The sequence below is a fragment of the Brachyistius frenatus genome, unplaced genomic scaffold (genome assembly GCF_029030835.1).
Source record: "Brachyistius frenatus isolate BFR_SWC_R1_liver_20210118 unplaced genomic scaffold, ASM2903083v1 Contig_341, whole genome shotgun sequence".
NCBI lineage: Eukaryota > Metazoa > Chordata > Actinopteri > Embiotocidae > Brachyistius > Brachyistius frenatus.
Window position 1 is genome coordinate 182,218 of NW_027210940.1, and position 18,506 is coordinate 200,723.

The 18,506-nt window shown below is 43.3% G+C and overlaps 2 protein-coding genes across 4 annotated transcripts in view; one reads left to right on the forward strand and one right to left on the reverse strand.

Moving 5' to 3' along the window:
* Positions 1-15,329, forward strand: part of xrn2 (5'-3' exoribonuclease 2) — a 31,668-nt gene extending 16,339 nt beyond the window's left edge. For both annotated transcript variants that reach the window (XM_069723694.1, XM_069723695.1), the window contains 13 exons: positions 242-349; positions 570-659; positions 767-839; positions 1,086-1,169; positions 1,799-1,896; positions 2,959-3,038; positions 3,122-3,178; positions 3,577-3,645; positions 4,373-4,501; positions 5,655-5,770; positions 11,517-11,577; positions 12,914-13,151; positions 14,627-15,329. In XM_069723694.1, the coding sequence (XP_069579795.1) occupies positions 242-349; positions 570-659; positions 767-839; positions 1,086-1,169; positions 1,799-1,896; positions 2,959-3,038; positions 3,122-3,178; positions 3,577-3,645; positions 4,373-4,501; positions 5,655-5,770; positions 11,517-11,577; positions 12,914-13,151; positions 14,627-14,689 (1,266 nt within the window). In that variant the 3' untranslated portion in view covers positions 14,690-15,329. The remainder of the gene's footprint in view (positions 1-241; positions 350-569; positions 660-766; positions 840-1,085; positions 1,170-1,798; positions 1,897-2,958; positions 3,039-3,121; positions 3,179-3,576; positions 3,646-4,372; positions 4,502-5,654; positions 5,771-11,516; positions 11,578-12,913; positions 13,152-14,626) is intronic.
* A 65-nt stretch (positions 15,330-15,394) lies between these two features.
* nkx2.4b (NK2 homeobox 4b) lies at positions 15,395-17,664 on the reverse strand. 2 transcript variants are annotated; one of them, XM_069723698.1, is made up of 3 exons: positions 17,401-17,659; positions 17,068-17,268; positions 15,395-16,512 (listed from the first exon to the last, which is right to left on the reverse strand). In XM_069723698.1, the coding sequence occupies exons 1-3, from the start codon at positions 17,555-17,557 to the stop codon at positions 15,851-15,853; spliced, it is 1,020 nt and encodes a 339-aa protein (XP_069579799.1). In that variant the 5' UTR covers positions 17,558-17,659; the 3' UTR covers positions 15,395-15,850. The 2 variants fall into 2 exon arrangements, with proteins under 2 accessions (XP_069579799.1, XP_069579798.1); XM_069723697.1 differs by having other exon boundaries at positions 17,068-17,664.
* Between the last annotated feature and the right edge of the window lie 842 nt (positions 17,665-18,506).

An 18,506-nucleotide genomic window follows, 5' to 3' on the forward strand; every position in this document is an offset into this window, starting at 1 on the left:
TTTTTCTAGTCTTTTTTTTCCCCTTGTTTTATCTTCTTTCTTATTAAATTATCACTTTTTACTTCATTTCAGTTGATATTTCCTTGTTTCTGTGTCTTTAAATCTTAAACACCTGATAAAAAAGCAGCTCAAACTCCTGTTTAAAAAGATGTTTACACTATTTTCCCAGATGAACAAACCAACATGTTAAAGGTTGTGTCATTCGTCATGTGAAGTGTAACTGACGCCTGTCGCTCTGCAGGGCTGCGCCTCCTGGAAGTGGTACTTCCCGTTCCACTACGCCCCGTTTGCCTCTGACTTCAAAGACATCAAAGAGATGTTCACCGACTTCGAGAAGGACACCAAACCAGTGAGAACTTCTTTCTCTTCTTTGTTGGTCTCCGTGATGCTTTTCAATAAAGTTTTGTTAAATATGTCGCACCAAACAAATAACAGAAATTCACTATTGGTGATTTAGATTTTTCTCCTGTTACACATATTATTCTCAGCTTATTTAAAGTATTATATAAGATAACGTACATAATATAATACCTGCTGAGTGAGTGTGTAAACACCTTGTTTGTGTGCAGTTCAAGCCCCTGGAGCAGCTGATGTCCGTGTTTCCTGCCGCCAGCGGTAACTTCCTGCCCCCGACATGGAGGAACCTCATGAGCAGTCCGGTACGTTTCAGAGGGACGACTTTCTGGGAGCACATCGGGTTTTATTTGTACCAGAATAATTTTAAAAAAGCTATTTGTTTTTTTAACAAACTTTTCCTTCCATGCAGGACTCCTCCATCATCGACTTTTACCCCGACGACTTCGCTATCGATCTCAACGGCAAGAAATACGCCTGGCAAGGTGAGCGTCTCTTTACACTTTATTTTTACTCAGTGACGTTCCAGCAGTTCTTTATCATCGCCAGGAATCAACAAAAGAAATTATTTCTTCAAACTTTCTGAAAGAGATTTAATCGTTTGTTGCCTGAGAAATTTTAAAAAAGTCAAAATATTCCTCTGAGTGCTGGATGTGAAGAAAGTAAAAGTTCTACAATAAACATCATCAATAATCCCATGATTGACTCCGAGCTTGTGCTTCTTCTCGAAGGCGTTGCCTTGCTGCCGTTTGTGGATGAGCGTCGGTTGAGGGCGGGTCTGGCTGACGTCTACCCCGACCTCACAACTGAGGAAGGTGAGCTGAACTTCACTTCCTGCTGTAATAAAACGTGCTTCTGTTTGTTTGTGTTGACACGTTTTAGAGGAATGGTGAGAGCTTTACATTTTCTTATTAGTTTTCTGGAGATCCATCTGAAAATAATCCCTCATTCATTAGAAAAGAAGATATAAAACTACAGACTGTTTCTAAAAGTGTTCGTAGCTTCAGGTCTGTAAAATGGTTCTGATCCAGAAGTGTCTTCAGCTGCAATACCAGCGAGTGCCACTAGAGGTCGGCTCCAAAAAGCCTCCGGCTCCATAGACTCCCATTCAACTTCTCTCATCAAATCCAAAGTGAATAAAATGTGTCCATCAGTTATCTCGGTGTTGTTAGCTAAAGTCACTCCTTCTTATTAGTTTTCTGGAGGTCCATCTGAAAATAATCCCTCATTCATTAGAAAAGAAGATTCAAGAACACCTGTTTTGGGGGCGTGTCTGTTTGATTGACAGGCCTGTGGTGCAGTCAGGTTACAGCTATCGGTGGGCGGGACGTAGTATCGTCAGGTTTCCGATCAGATCGGTCAGATCCACCGCTGGCTCCTCCCCCAGCTCGTCCAAATATGGTCACTTCCTGCTCCGAACTGTGAACTGTGCCGTCTGTTGCAGTGAGAAGAAACAGCTTGGGCAGCGACGTGTTGTTTCTGGGGAGGTCTCACCTTCTCTTCGACTTCATCCATGAACTCTACCGAGCAGAATCTCACGAGGTAACAGAACCGGAGACGCACGCGCTTCAACTTCGCTTTAATTCAGACACAATTCAACACGTCAGCTTTTGTTTCTCAATGTGAGGCGACAGGCAGCATCTGAAAAGTTGACAAAACAAGTTTCTCATTGTCTATAATTGATTTTTTTCAAAGTATCTTAACTAATGTGCACACACACACACACACACACACACACACACACACACACACACACACACACACACACACACAGAGTCAGCTGCTGTGTAATAACAGTCTTCTTCTTCTGGTGTTTTGCTGTGTCATGGCGCTGCAGATGTGTCGTGGAGCTCTGCAGCTGTCGCCTGCTTTCTGTTCAGTCTTGCTGATTGTGCGTTTCTAGACAACCGTTGTTCAGACTCGTTTTGTTCCCACTGGGTGAAAACTTCTTAATGACCACGTCAGAGCTGCCAAGCAAAATGCACATAAATCACAACATACTTCATTTAAAATCTGAAGCTCTGTTTAGGATCTCAACTCGTGGTTCGTGACCCTAAAGTGGGTCACTTTGAGAGGGTCGTGAACGTGTGTAGAAAATTAAAAAAAAGCTGAGGGATAAAAAGTTGGTTTTATTTTGAATATATTTCCAGCTTTGTATGTGCGAGTTGTGCTGCAGTGAGGTGTTTAGGGAGCATCTGTTAATTGTAGCTACACAAAACATTTTAAAGTGAGTTAAACTCATCAAAACCGCATGAAAACTGAAGATTTGTACCCGAAAATCATTTTCTTTTCTTTTTTTAAATGGATTTTATAATTTGGGAATTGAAAAAAATTCAAAGACGCTTTAATGTCACACGTGTGATTGTTCACATGGGAAACGAGGTTTTCTAACATTTTCATGGTTTAATGTGAAATTCATGTAGATTCCTCTGAAAACCTTCCCACATATTTCCCTCAGGTTTTCATATGTTGCAACATGTCATACATACAAGTTTTCATTTGGAAAACATGTGACATGATAGTGATCTTATAAGTTTTAGGAAGTGTTAGGGTTGTGTGGATGTGGTCCAGGTCAGAAATAAAGAGCCGCTGTGTCTCCGTCAGGCCACCGAGATCCCGGCCGAGTTCTGCCACGGAATCCAAGGAACATTAAACCTGGACGACAACCCGATTCTCCCAGATCAGTAAGGAACTCGCGCTCATACGCCTCGTCTCATGTTTCAATGACCGTCTCCTCATTTATTCCTTTCTTTAATTTCCCCTTCAGGCCGGTGAAGTCGCCGATTCCTCTGCTGCGAGACATTTCGGAGAGCAGCGCGATCGGGTGAGTTGCAACTTCTACCGTCTGAAAACAGGAACACCGAGCAGAACATCACGTTAAACGTGTAGAAATGGTCACGCTGCATATTTATGTCATAAACACAACAACAGACATTTTGTGGACTCTCAAAATGAGTCCAATTAATATTTCTATCGGGAAAAAATATCTTATCTTGACAAACAAGCCCGAGTCTGACGTTATTTCTTCGTTAGTTTGCAGTTTGGACAGGACGACACAGTTTTCAAATATTCTAATAGTCGTTAAAATATAGAAAAATTTATTAGTATATGCAACTATCGTTCTTTCAACACTTCACGAACCATCACAAACTCAGGATCTCTGTTTCTCTTTACAAATGTTCCTGTAAAGATAAAAAGTGTGAATGTGTTGGTGTGTTTCAGGGTGAAGTTCCAGGATCCTGCGTTTGGAGACGGCTTCGTGTTCAAGGCCGTCCTCCTGCCGGCAGCCAAGTGAGACGCTTTCTGCTTTTACACCAACTTCTCTCATAAGTTCTCTGCTGAACCTTCATCTCAGGTGTGGAGACACTTTTTAAAGGATGCAGCCGGTAACAATCCCATGAAAAGACCCGAACCAGCCGCCTCTCAGCGCTCATTCTTTCCGACTGAAGTCTGAAATCGTTCAAACTTTACGACACTTTACGAGTACTTTTGTTCTGAAACGATGCTTTGAAGTTTCCTGAAGCTCCTGGTTTTTGTAGTTTTTCATCAATCGCTACTCAGAAAGGAATTTTTCAGCTGCTTTTCTTAAAAATTGCGATGATATTTTGCAGTTTTTAGTGGGTTTTTTGCATTAAAATTGCAGAACAAAAGGAATTTTTTTTTAACACAAAGTCTTTATTTTAATTTGGCAGAAAAAAGAAAGTTCCCCATCTCTTTGGTTTATGTGGTGCAGACGTAGTTTTCTTATTATTATATAATACGTCGGCTCCTTCAGACTTCCCGAGTCGGCTCCAGTTAAACATGACGCGTCAACGGTGTTTTTGTTTGGGCAGAAGGGGGAGACAAAACTTCCCCTCTGCAGTTTTTTTTTTTTTTTTTTTTAACCAAACAAGAGTGCAGCGCTTCAAGTGTTCATAACAGTTCTCATCTCTTTGTTTTATAAATGTCAATAAAAGAGAAATGTTTTCCTGAAAGTTCTTCAGTCGCTGCAGCTTTCACTCTGCTGGTTTATTTTCAGGATTCCCAATAAGGTGTTGAAGCCGGGCGACTGGGAGAAAGGGAACCGGGAGTCATGGAGACCTCAGCTGGGCTTCAACCCCAACAGGCAGCAGGCTCACCTGGATCAGTCCGGCTTCAGGGCTCTGGGGTGAGTTTATATATATATATAAATATATATAAATGTTTCATCTACAACAAACATGGGAGGAGTCACACCTGCTGTCTGACAAGCTTTTTCCTTCAGTATGAGAAGTTAACATGGATCTACTGTCCAAATTTCAATACCGAGGCTTCGTCCATAGTAAAACGTTTTTGTTTTAATCTCAACCGTTAGCTGCATCGTTTAACGTATAAAAGCTCCAATTGGTCGTCTAAAAATCACTTCAACCTAAATAAATCTCTTTACGTTTTATTTCACTCTCTTCTAACTCACTTTTTGGCCTCGTATTTGAGTTGAGCCGCAGTAACTGGAGGCTTCTCGCTAGCCGACATCTACCGATAGCACGCGAGTAGTTTGTGAAGTCTTTTGCTCAAAGGCTCAATGAACAGGAAGTGAAGCGACGGCGTCGTCTTACCGCTGTGATCACGACAGGGTTTTAGATTTGAAATGTTTGTGACGCTCCCCATTAACCAGCCGTCCTTGATTATGATCTCAGCTCTCTTCTCCACACGTTGATATTATCATTAAGGAAATGTGAATAATTGAACATCTGGCTCGGTCCGACTGGCGTGTTTGGGAATTAATCATGCACACGGTTTTTTTTCTTCTCTTTTCTGACTAAACTCAGTCGTTGATTCAGTAATTCAGGCAGTTACGTTCCTCGATGGGGCGAGCGAGCAGGTGCACTCAGGGGGGGGGGGGTGGGATGGTGGGCAGGAAAACCTGCAGCAAATCATTAACAAAAATAATTTACTGTTGCTTTGGTTTTAAATCAGTGACTGTCTGTGGCAAGAGGCCAAAATCCAACTTCATCCAGTCGGTGTTTTCCAGCTCTGATGTGAAAACAGAAAACAGACGTCTTCACTGAATCATCAAACCTTCAATGTCCACGTCCTGGGACAATAAAGTCTGTCTAACTATCAGTGGGGGAATGTAGTTCAGTATATTTACTTCAGTCTGGGTTCCCATTGGTCCTGGAATATCCTGGAATTATAAAAAGTCTATTCCAGACATGGACAGTCAAGGAGTTTGATCTTAAGTACAACCATTAGTCTCATTAAGTACAAATTGAAGGTATTTGTACAGTTTGTAGATGAATTTACATGTTTGTTTGTTTTTTTGTTTTTTCCTTTTCCTTCAGTCACAGTGTGAACAGGAACCAACACAGTGGAGGACAGTACAGCAGCACTCCTCCACCGGGCAACTACAGCCAAGGAAGCTACCGGGCACCTCACAGCAGCCACCAGCCTTTCCAACGTCAGTCACACACACACACACACACACACACACACACACACACACACACACACACACACACACACACACACACACGCACACACACACACACACACACACACACACACACACCTTCAGTTGCATTTAAAGTGGACTTTAAGGGAGTTTAAGACTCTCACTGAGTTATAGTCTTCCTGTTTCCTGTCTGTATCGCTGCTGTCATGAATAATATAGATGATAATCAGCCATAACTGAATCAAGTCTAACTTTATAGAGGTGTAATGTTTGAGATGTAAGTTCTGCTGAAGGAGGAGGACCCGATGGAGCCGCCGTCTCCAAGGTCACCGAGGAACTTTGAAACTGGCTCGATTGTCAGATTCACTTCTGCAGCTTTGAATCCAACAATAGCAGCATCATATTGCGTTTTATCAATATTATTACACTTCCACCCACTACAACAGCAGCTCCATTCAATGCAGCTTAAAATGTGCTATGACTCCAAACTTCCTCCTTGTAATGTTCATCTCTTTCTCTGCACTTTACAGCGGCCTCGCTTTTCACGCTCCGTCATGAAAGCCGAGGTCGCTGCGCTGCTTTCATGAACATGAGAATTATTATTCTCAGCATTTTTGGTTCCTGAGGCAGAGAGTAAGAAATAGTCAAATATTAGACCGTTTGATGCTCGTGTTGCTGAGCTCGCTGTCCACATGGTCTCCACTTTATTTTGTTACGTAAAGTCTGATGGATAACTGAAATGACACCCCACAGTCCTTTGTATATTTTAATTATTTCAATCAATATTTCACTGCTGGTCCTTTTACTATCTTTTCTACTCCACGATAACCTCTGGACAGCTTCATTAACAGTAAACCTGGTTAATGAAGTGGTCGCTGCAAAGGTCAGAGGTCATTTATGAAGGAAGAAGCTCTACTCTTGAGTATCGTCAGGTTTCCAATCAGATCGGTCAGATCCACCGCTGGCTCCTCCCCCAGCTCGTCCAAATATGGTCACTTCCTGCTCCGAACCGCTCCGAACTAGCAAAGATGGTGACGGACAGAATCTGAACTGGAGGATTCATAACGTTCACAAACCAACGATGACATCACTGATGGTTGATGACATCACTGCTGGATGATGACATCACTGATGGTTGATGACATCACTGATGGATGATGACATCACTGATGGTCAGAGCACTAAATCTGTTATGTAAACCTGTAAAATGGAACACAGAAGTAAACAGAAACAGAGCAGGATCATTTATATTCTGAATTTATGGATTAATTGTACAAAATGTCCAAAACTTTCTCAGAAACCAAAACGAAGTCGATCTTCAGCCCTGAAGACGAACAGAAAAGCAGCTGTGAACATTCGACATCCTTTAATTTATTCATTAACTAATTACTTTCCATGTAAATCAGACATTGTCATTGTTTCTCTGAGAGGAAATTGGACACCGCCGCCCAGCTGACAGCGAGGCACCAATAATTGTCTTATATGATTAAATAGTTCCCTTTTGTCGGTGACACGAGGGACGCTTGAGCGACTCGTCACACGTGGAGGCAGCGACTGGCTGCTAATCACGGCCTCGGCCTCGGCCCCGCGCTCCTCCGCCAGCGCTCCTCCAGTTGGACTTTGATGTGCCAATTTGCAAGTAGATGAATAATCTCATCTGGCCGCTGATGGCGTGCGGGGGAGTCGCGGATATTCTGGTGCCACTTGATGCAAATGGAGCTTCTGGCTCCTCCGGATTGCGGCGGCGCCTCCCTGATCTCTGACGCTCCTTCTCACTGATAAATTTCACAATTAGGACGTTCTGTTTTTAAATCTGTGTGTTTGATGGAGAAGTTATTATTTGAATAAAAGGGAAGGGTTGTGAACCTGCAGCCTCAGGATGATGGTTATGACATCATCTGAAGCAGATCTGTGTTTCTATGAAATCAGATTTGTGCAGATGTTCTGCTGAAGCTCTGAACCTTTGACTCTTTTTCTGGATGCTGAGTTCTGGTCTGAAATCCGACGGCACAGATTTGAACGTTTGTGATTGTGTTTAACGTTGAAGGTGTAAAGTGGGCTGAATGTGGAGCGGCTTTAACTCAGGATGTGATTATCCGGACGAGGAGGCCGGAGGCTGGCTTTTGTCCACATCACAGGTTCTCAGGGCCGTCGTCGGCTCGGCCAGTAATCACCGCTTTTGTGATGGTTTTTTTGTTGTTGTTGTTGGCTGATGATTAGTGTTGCGGGAGCCCCGGGCCGGTAATGAGACTGTGGAGTGGCTCCGCTGGACACAGTGGCCCCCTGTGATAAAAGCATCCGGGGGGATCCCGTTTGATTGGGTGTGTGAAGAGGGTTGAAACCAAAGTTAACTTCCCCTTTGACGGCGCCGCTACCTCCTGCGGTGATGTGTCAACACGCTGCCTCTGCAGCCGGCGGCGCGCTGCTGGAGGCCATTATTGTCGTGACACCGAGTTTTAACCGGGGCGGCGGAGTCACGGTTTGATCCTGCAGCCGAACTCCTCCAACACTTCAGAGGAACCTGAACTCACCACGTTCATGTGGTTTGTTCTCCGGATCGTCATAAAAAGCTTCATTATGTGCAAAGAAAAAACATTGGATCATCTTAAAAGTTGAAATCTGAAGCCACAGTTTGATGTTAGAGATGCAGCTTTAAAATGAAACATCAGACGCTTCTAACAGATTTATTCATTTTCATTCACGCTGTTTGCTGCAGAGCAGCCGAGTGTTGTTCACGTCACAACAAACCGCAGGAGGATAAAAGTTTGAGTTTTACATGTTTTTTCAGGCCTGAAGTAAAAGAGCAGAGCAGCTTTTTCAGTTTGGACAAAATGTGCCTGCGGTTTTTAGTTTTTGACACATTCATACTTATTTTTGTAGGTTTATTGAACCGTTTCTGAATTAAATCAGATCAACGCGAGTTCTTGCACAAACGCTTGTGTTTATGTTCTGAAAACTATTGAAGTCATTTTCTATAGAAAAGCAGCGAGTCCCTGTGATATGTCATTAATATACATATTTATATATTTTTAATAGAGGAAAACTCCTCTTGTGATTCGGGCCCTCACGTCTTTTGTTTCCAGCTCTTTTCTGAGATGAATTCCCGGTTTGTGGATCAGCAGCAGCGGCGGCTGCAGCGTCTTTGTCCACAGAGAAGTTAGTGTCCTGCTGCTGGGCGAGTTGGACGAGCTGGACGAGCTGGACGAGCTGGACGATCTGAGTCCAAGAGTCGCTGCGCTGATTGAAAGGAGGCGTTTAGTTGTTCAGCTCGGTTGTAATCCGCCGTTAATACAGCGGACGCAGCGTGTTTTAAGGATTTAAAGCCTAATCCTTTGTTGGCTTTTGTGCGGCGCAGACTGGAGGTCTATACACTTTCAGATCATTGTTAATTAAGGAGATTGACAGGTGTCCACTTGTAATTCTCTCCTTTGAGTCGTCGCGGTGATGAGAAAAAGAAAACCGCCGTTATAATTGGAGCCCGACTGGGTGGTCCACTTAAAGTTTGTTGGTGGAGGAGATAATCAAACATGAAAACTAAATGATGATGTGAACAGCAGTCGGCCTGCTGGAGGCTAAATGTGGGTTTTTACTGCTTTCTGCTGTGGTCAGCGGAGAACCGGAGAAATCTGGACTTTAGTTTTAGTTTCTTCTAGTTTATCAGGTGACGCAGATTATTTCAGTTTTTTATTCTTTAGTTCGTTAACGTCTCATCAGCATCTTTTTAAAGTCTCTTTCCCTGTTTAGTTAAATGAGAATTTACAGACGTTTGTCGGTTCCAACGATTTGGAGACTCAAAAGTTCAAATGCTAATCTGCTCGCTATCACAGCTAACGATCACCACCTCAGTTTAGCATGTCAGCATGCTAACATTTGCCTCTTGTTTCTGTATGCGGACTACAGCAGAGACCTCTTTGCGTTATATGCGTGTGTGTCTTTGTTATTCCGAGGTGCGGTATTGGTACTTATTTGTTGTGGATCTGCAAATCACTTCTTGTGTTCACGTAACTTCGTACGCACGTCGGCCCCTCCAGGAAACTAATATTACAATATTGCAATCGCCGGTTTTTCCACAAAAGAAGGAAACTCGCCGATAAGTGAGTTTAATTAAAGTTGACTCAAAGATCAGAGGTTCTGCGAGCGGTCGCTGTTGTGAGCATCGATTTTGAGGCAACTTTCAAGAAGCGCTAAAATCTCCTAAACCTGCGTTCAGTTTGAAAGTACTGGAGCAGCCTTTAACCAATCAGCAGCGTATATTCAACGTCATCGCACTTAGCCACGCCCACTGGTCCCTTATTGGTTTGGTTTATTATTAAAAAAACAACTGATTACAAAAGTGAACGTCGTCATGTTCAAGGAAAGATGACGCAACAAAAAGACCTCCACATACATTTACTGTTTATTTAATGATATTCATTTTTTATTTGTTTAAAAGTCTTAAATTAATAGAATTTTGAATGAATGTGAGCCAAGTTTCTGGAGGACTTTGCTGCTGTGGTTTCAGTCGGGTTCAGGCAGTTATTTCACAAGAAACGTTCCATATTCACATAATGTACAGCAGCTTTAGAGCATCAAAATAGTATGAACAAAACAAGTCAAACAAAGCTAACGGAGATCTGAACTGTGATTTCCTCATGCTTAGACAATCAGCTGTTGGAGCCACGCACGTAAAAACAACTTTATAAAGAGTTCAAATACACTCATGTTTAACAGTGGTTCATACCAGACCAACACAAACACATGATATTTCATATTTCCATGTATTTTCGTGACATAGATCTGAAACTGAATTTCACTCTCCTGCTAACAGACTGTTTCAGGCTGCTGTGATGTGATGAGTGTTTTTATCACTCGGGTGTAAATATGTAAAATGACACATCAAACGGTGCAGCTGTTCATAAACAAACATCGACACGCTGCTCAGATCGAACGTCCACTCTTCATCCAGAACATCGTCTCCGGTTCTACTCGACTCGTACCGGCCGCTCAGGTTTCACCGCGACTCCTCCAGGTTGGTAAACGTGAGGCTCCGGGTCCTTTTCACGGCCCCCCTTTCACCCGCCCCGGGCTCAGCCACTCAGCAGGCCTGCCCCTATAAACAAACAAGTCCACGACTTGCAGCTGGTCATCGCCTTGGCAACAGTGAATCTGGAAGAAGCCGTCCTCTTTCTTTTTTTTTAAGTGTGTCTTTGTGAAGGGCTCGCAGCGATGGACCCGGGGTACTTCAGCCCTCCACAATGCTGCCGGCTGAATGCTTATTTCATTTTCTGAACAAAAAATGCAAATGCAGCGCTCCCGCTCTCTCCTCGCCTTCGTCTCTCCTCCTCCTCTTCCTCCTCCTCCTCTCGGCTTGATTCGACGTTTGAAAAAAAAAAAAAAAATCGTAATTTCCTCATAACAACGGATTCATTCTGTGTCCGTAACAGAAACGAAGCTGTGTTTCTCTTTTTTTTTTATGCGTGAGGTTAAAGCCGGCACGTGTTGGGTTAATTAGCATCCATGTTTAATGTCACATCCGTCTGCGTTCAGCTTTTAAAAAGTCAAGCTGGAGGATTTTCTGGGGTTTCGTTGCAGTTTAACTCGATGAAAGTGGTGTGTTGGTGCATTTTGTTGGTTTTCCCAGAAGTCGTGACTTCACATCGAAGCACACGTAGAAACAGTGAAGTGAAACGTGCAGCTGACGTGTTGCTGTTCACGTCTCTGCTCACTCAAACGCAGCACAACCACTTCACACTCAATCTTTTGTTGTGTGCAGATTCCAGGCAGAACAGTCTGATGGGAGCGCCGCCCTCCTTCCACCAGCCCTCCTTCCCGAGGTGAGTCCCACCGAGTTCACCTCAACACCAACACTGAAATCTTCCTAAAAAGTCCTCCGACTTCCTCCCGTGTGCCCTCGGTCATACGTGTGCGTGGACCGGGCCCGCGTGCTCGGCGGGGCTTCATCACGGCTGGATTCAGATTTGTCTGAAACAGATTTCTCTGGAGGAGGTTTGTGCAACTTAATGAGGCATCACTAATGCAGAGCGCCTATTGATTCCAGCTCCAGACCTCTCAGAGTCCTAATCAGGTTCCCGGTTCAGTGTTTCAGGCCCATTGTGGCTCCGTGTCAGCGCAGGTCACTGGTTATTAGCGCCAGTGAAAACAGTTTCTTTTAGCGGCTCAGGACGGGACCGGGAGGAACTTGGAGAGGAGGGATTACGGATTCCAGCGCTGGTTAAGTCGGCCGCTGGCCGGAGCGTGACATGGTTCAGTAATGAGGGATGGAGCTTCTCCTCCTCCTCATTGTTCCTCACCGGAGACTTTAAGATCTCCTCCGGACCGACGCCGCTCCGCTCGGCCCGCCGACGCCGTGCGGCCGCCTCATTTCAGGGATGATTTCAGCCGCGTGTGAATATGGTTGGTTGATTTCATCCTCACCTCTCAGGAGAAGCTGCTGCACATCCCTCGTAAACGCAGTCGAGGGCGTCTTCGAGAGGTCAAAGTTCAAACCAGGACCGGCTGCAAATCCTCCAACGTCCATCCGCCTCAACTTCTTGTTCTAATTTTAATGAAAAGGCTGAAAAAACTTTTCACGTTTCATTGGAAGAAATTTAAAAACAATCGGCTACTAATTTAATATATAAATAGTCAGAAAATGTTTTCAAATGTTTTGCTTGACCAACAAACCAAAAGCAAAAGATTTCCAGTTTGAAATCAAATACAGCACAAAAACAGTTCAAAGTTTCTCTGGAGAAGTTTTTAAAAACACATTTTGAACTATTTAAATAATCATCATCAAAACTGTTGCAAATCATTTTTTGCTACCTAAGTATTTCATTCATTTCCTTTTGTGTGTGTTTGTATTAAAACATGAAATACTGAAGTTTGAGATGTGTTTATATTTCCACAGTGAAGCTCAGATGTTCATCAGATCAATAATAAATAAAAGTCTTTAATAAAGCGAGTACAGATTATTTAAAATAGAGAACTTTTCTGTTTAAAAGCTGTTTTGAGTTGAATTAGAAGAAGCAGCGCCGTCACACTTTGATGGAGAATGAACGGTTTTAAAACATCTGTAACTTCCAGATGTTAAAGTCTGAGATGATGAAGTGATGTTTGGTGTTTCCCGACTGATGAAGTGTTCGAGACTCTGACAGGTCGGTTTGTCTGCAGGCAGCAGCAGCAGCAGCCGTCGTACCGGGGCGCCGGCGCCGGCGGCGGTCACGGCTGGGACCGGGCCGTGCAGTCACAGCAGTCCAGTTACCAGCAGAACGCCAGCCGCGACCGAGGAGGGGCGGGCGCGGGGGCGGGGGCGGGGGCCGGCAGCTACCAGCAGCGCTACGACAACCGCCGCGACGACTGGCAAGAACGGCGAGACGATCGCCGGGACAACCGTGGGCAGCAGCATCAGGTACACGTTTAAACCGGCGAGCTGACGTGGCTTTATTCTGAGGAACATGTGGGCGGGGCTACAAGTTTCCTCCTCAGAGGTTCGGGTTTGTTTTTATTCCTGAAAGTTGAACTGAAGTTTCGTGAGCAAAATCAGGTTTTTGTTCATGGGCAGATCTGTGAAACAAAAACAGACCGAGGCCTCTGATTGGCTGTTAACGGCTGATGATGCTCCCACTTGGTTAAAATTTCAGGAAGTGTTTTTGTTTGATTCTAAATGTTGATTTAAGTCTTAATTAGTTTTTTATTCTCTAAAAATGTTGAATGGCTCTTTTAAACTCTGTAGTAGAAGTCTGGTACTTTTAACTTCATTTACGCTGCGTAGTTTACATATTTTTATTTTCAAATATATTTTAAAAAGAGAAATTGTAAAACAAAAAAAAAGGTTTAACACTTTCATAGAAATGTGTGAAATCTAAAACAGTTTACATGAAAAGAAAACAGAAAACTCGTCACATCCAAGAAGCTGGAACCAACAAATATTAACAACTTAAACAAGCAATAAAGGATTTTCTTTTTCCGAAAGTTTTCAGATACTTAATCGGAAATGTGAAAAATTCTCCTTTGATTTTATTTTTTTAAGTCCTGAAAATGAAAACTCTTCACTCTGAACATTTTGAGTCGACATTAATTCGTTCTTATCTGGAACTTTAAAAGAGTTTCAAACAGGCCTGATGAGGAAACAGGAGCCTCACTGACTCTAAAATCAGGCTTTTATTCTGAAATCAAACAAAGACAGCAGCGAGTTTAAAATAAAAACACTTCCTGTTCTCTTCAAACTGGACGGAGAAGAAGTTGAGTGTTTAACAGAGATAAACTGTTTAAAGTCTCAGCCTGAAGCCTGCTGACCTATTAAAGGGACAGTTCACACAAAAAACAAATCTTCTCATTTACCTTCAGTTCATTCAGTTTAAAAATCAAACAGCAGCAGGTCTTTAAAAACAACTCCATCGTTTTAATCAGGATTATTTCTTCAGTACAAAAAAGATAAAGGGATTTTTTTTTTTTTTTTTTTTTTACTTTATTTATTTATTTATTTATTGTTCGGTTGTTTTCTAAATTAAGACTTTTCAAAATAAATGTAAATTATTGTTGTTGAGGTTTTTTTTTAAGCCTTCAGGGTCATGAAACTCAATATTATTTTTACCAAAACTTTATTTTGAAACCAAATCCTTTTGATGAAAACAGGACAAGAATCAATAAATTCTAAGAAAATTTAAAAAAAATGTCTGGATATTAATTTGACTTGCAAATAATTAGTGAAATATTTGCAGCTAATTTAAATCTCTGATCCAAATAGAATAAATTGAATTCTGCAAATACATTCAGAAAACTTGGATTTGCTTGTTTTTTAAATATTTTGTTTTACTGTTCGATGATTATAATTGTTTAAAATATTAATTTAAAAGCATGTTTGTTTGTTTGTTTGTGTCTCAGGCCTACAGCGCCGGCCGAGGTTACCCTCCTCCTCCCCCATCCAGACGCTACAACTGGAATTAAACTCAAAGTGGGACTTTGGGATTTTATGGAACGGGCGATTATTTTTAGGGGAACCATAATGTCATCTTCTGACATATTTTCTTCATTTTAGTGTCTTGTACAATTTGTTTTCTCTCTCTCGTTTTATTTTGAGAAAACTGTGATGTAATTTGTGATTTTTATGAGAAGCAGCAGGTCTAACAGAGAAATCTCTCTGAAGTGGTTCATGTTTAAAAAAAAAGAAGAAAAAAAAAAAAAGTAGTAAATGAAATGCAAGAAAAACAATGGTGTGGGTTATATTCATCAGACAGGAAATGGGTTTTCAAAATAAATTAGAATCCCACTTAGATTTAAAAAGGGGGGAAAAAACGATTCAAAATTCACTTATTTTTAATCTCCAAACTGAATTTTTCTTACAAGATGAAACGTTGTTAATATTCCTGAAGAATATTTGATTAATTTAGATATTTTTTTTTTTATTTTTTTTTAGCTACAATTAAAAATGTCTGAGATTCACTCTTTGTTCCAAAAAAACCCGAAATCTGCTCTCATTTTTTGCTTGAATTTTGCTTCAGTGTTCACAGAAAGAAACGTTGACTGTCCAAAATGAAACGATCATTTATTCAATACTGGAAACATTAAAATCAGTTGTAACAAACGATGTTTGAGGATTTGAAAATATTTCTCCGTTCGTTGGTTCCGAGCTGCGCAGCGTCGCTTGTGTTTTTCAGACCGGTTTCTATTGCTTCTCTTTGTTAAACCTGCAATAATTTAGTCGTGGAAGTGGAAGAGGGTTTGGGGGGCACGCGGGGGGAGTGCATCATCCTGGATCTCCTCAAATTCAATTTCTGTGTTTTGTTTCAGCAGCAGTCATATCTGTCATTTACAAAAAAGACGTAACAAATAGTTCATGTGGAGGCGGGAGGAAATAACTCATCATCGGCATTCAGTCCAGCTTCGAGCCTCGACATGTTCCGTTGCGTTTTGCAGCTTATTGCTCAAAAACACGACGTGTCCGTTGAGTCCCTGCGTGCCTAAAGGAAGCAGAACTTTACGCACGGAAAGAGAAACCAATCTGGTGCCTGTTTTTGTCCTGCAGTCGGTTCTCGGGGACAAAACCAGAAATCCATCCGGGGACTGACGCCCTGCAGGCCCGCTCCCGCGCCCGGTGCTCTCGGTATCCTACCAAGTCCTCCCGTACAGCAGGTTGGAGCCGATCATGCTGTTGGTGTACTCGATGAGCGCCGCGTCCGTCTGCGTCATGTTGATCTGAGCGTGCAGTCCCAGCGGGGGACTGGGGGACAAATCCTCCAGCTCCTCCGTGGACGACAGCTGGTTCACCTGCTGCTGCTGCTGCTGCTGCGGGGTCGCCGTCATGGCCTCACCCGAGCCGTTCTGTCGGTTCCCGGTGTGGGTGGAGCCGCTGGAGTCGGTCCGGCAGCCCTTATCGTTCTTGGAGAGGACCGGGGACACGGAAGAGGACCGGCGGGTCGTCGTGCACTGTCCTCCTCCTCCACCGCTGTCCTGCTGCAGCTGCTGCACGCTCTTGTCCTTGGACTGCCGCTTCAGCTTGTACCGGTGGTTCTGGAACCAGATCTTCACCTGGTTCGGTGTGAGGTGGATGAGCCCGGCCAGGTGCTCCCTCTCCGGGGCGGACAGGTACTTCTGCTGCTTAAAGCGCCGCTCCAGCTCGTACACCTGCGCCTGGGAGAAGAGCACGCGCCGCTTCCTCCGCGGCGCCGCGTGCAGCGTCACCATGGACTTGGCGCCGGAGTCCATCCCGGCCAGGCCGCCCACCATCCCGGGCATGTTCATCCCGGCGGACGGGCCCATGAATCTGGAAACTTGGAGGAAAAATCATCAAGACTGCATGAAACAATCAAATTAAATTGCGTCAACATCATAAATCACATTCTTATTTACTAATAAACAAACTACACGGTCCTCTATTAATATCGGGTCCTTCAAAAACAATAGAAACTTTATTAAATTAGAAATTGACAAGAGGCGAAAAGTGCAGCTTCTTGCAGGGTAAATTAATTTAATTTTATCAAAGGAAAACTGGATCATTTTTAAATAAATGGAGCCCAATACATTTTTATTTAATCAATCAATGTCATTATGGAGCATCACCAACACCGAAGTCAAAATAGGGCAAATAAAATGGCAACTAATTAGAATTCAGTTATTAAAAAGTTTATTTTTGACTCAACCAACATTTAAAATAACTACAGAAATATAAACTCAGGAAATTAAACTATCTTAAGGCCTGTTTTAAAAAGACAATAATTAACATTATAGCGGAAAATTTAGATCTAAATTTGAGTTCAAGCAAAAATCTACCAAAATAAAAGAGTTCACAAACTTCTCTCCTCTACAAACTGTGGACCGGGTCTTACTTGTCGGGTACCGGGGCTCCGGGTTGCTGTACCACGCCGCCGCCCCGCCGCCTCGCACCGTCTCCTGGTAGGACGGCAGGTCTCCCACGTTCCCGATGCCGCCGTTGCAGAACCCGCCGACGGCTCCGGAGAACTGCGGCACCCCGTGGGGCACGTGGTAGGACCCGCCTGGGGGGCCCAGGGCTGCTGCTGCTGCGGTGGCTGAGGAAGAGGAGGAGGAGGAGGATGAAGAGGAGGAGGACAGGTGGTGATGATGGTGGTGGTGGTGATGGTGGTGGAGGTGAGGCGGCGGCTGCTGCTGCTGGTGATGCTGGTGATGCTGGTGATGCATACCGGGCTGGGAGACCTGCGGCTGCCGGTAGGCCCCCAGCGGGGCTCCGAGGCACCCCGCCGCGGGCTCCATCCCTCCGAACCTGCGGTAGCTGTCCTCCATCGGGCTCAAAATGTCAGTCACTGAGAAGGGGGTGGAGTGCCTTGGGCTCAAGGACATGGTTCGGCCCCACCGTGCCCTCCGGTCCGGTCCGGTCCGGTCCGCTGCTGCCTCTGGCTGGATGTGCTGGGCTGTCTGCCTGTGTCCCCCTCCCTCCCTCCGGCGTCCTGCTTCTGGTGTCTCGCTGGGAAGAAGTCCAGCTGATCGGCTGCAGGAGGAGACCAGTTGCCCTTATCCCGCCGGACCGCGCGGGGGGGCGGAGCGACGCGGACAGCAGCCAACAATGACAGCATGGCAGAGGTGAGCAGAGGGAATGGTTTGGACCTACTTTGTGCTGCCGCCGGTTCTGAAGATTCACTTGAATAAAGTCTCTTATCTCATTAAAAAGATACTTCAGAGCCTTTCATTTAATAAAGAACTGAAAAGATGATCAAATCTGATATTTTCCTCCAGATGAGACTTTTTGACTCTTTGAAACACTTCAGCTATAAAATGAGTTCATGTCAGTTTGAGCTGCAGTCACAGCTTCATATCTTACTGTTCACAGGAACTCCTTCTTCAGCCTTCATAAACTCTGATTTGATTATTTTACACGTTAAAGTCTGCTTGTCAAACTTATTTATTCTGTAAATTAACTTTATTATTCATTTAAATGTTATTAATCTAATCTGCTGGTTTTTTTGTTGTTGTTGCAGATTATAAAGTTCAGAAAATAATCATCAGCTGCCTGAAACCTGCAGATACTGAAGTTTGTTTTTATATTCTACTTTTTTATTCTGTTTTTCTGCATTTTATAAAATATTACAGCTCTGACCTAAATCATAAAATATATTCAGAATAAGACTATTTATTAGTAATAGTGTTTAGATTTTAATCATTCTTTGGTGCTTTAAAGTCGTTAATAATAATAAAAAATAAATAATAATTCTGTTATTAATGTATGATGATTAATTTGATAATGTTGCAGCTTTTGTTTAATGTGTTTGTCGATAAGTTTAATTTCATTTAA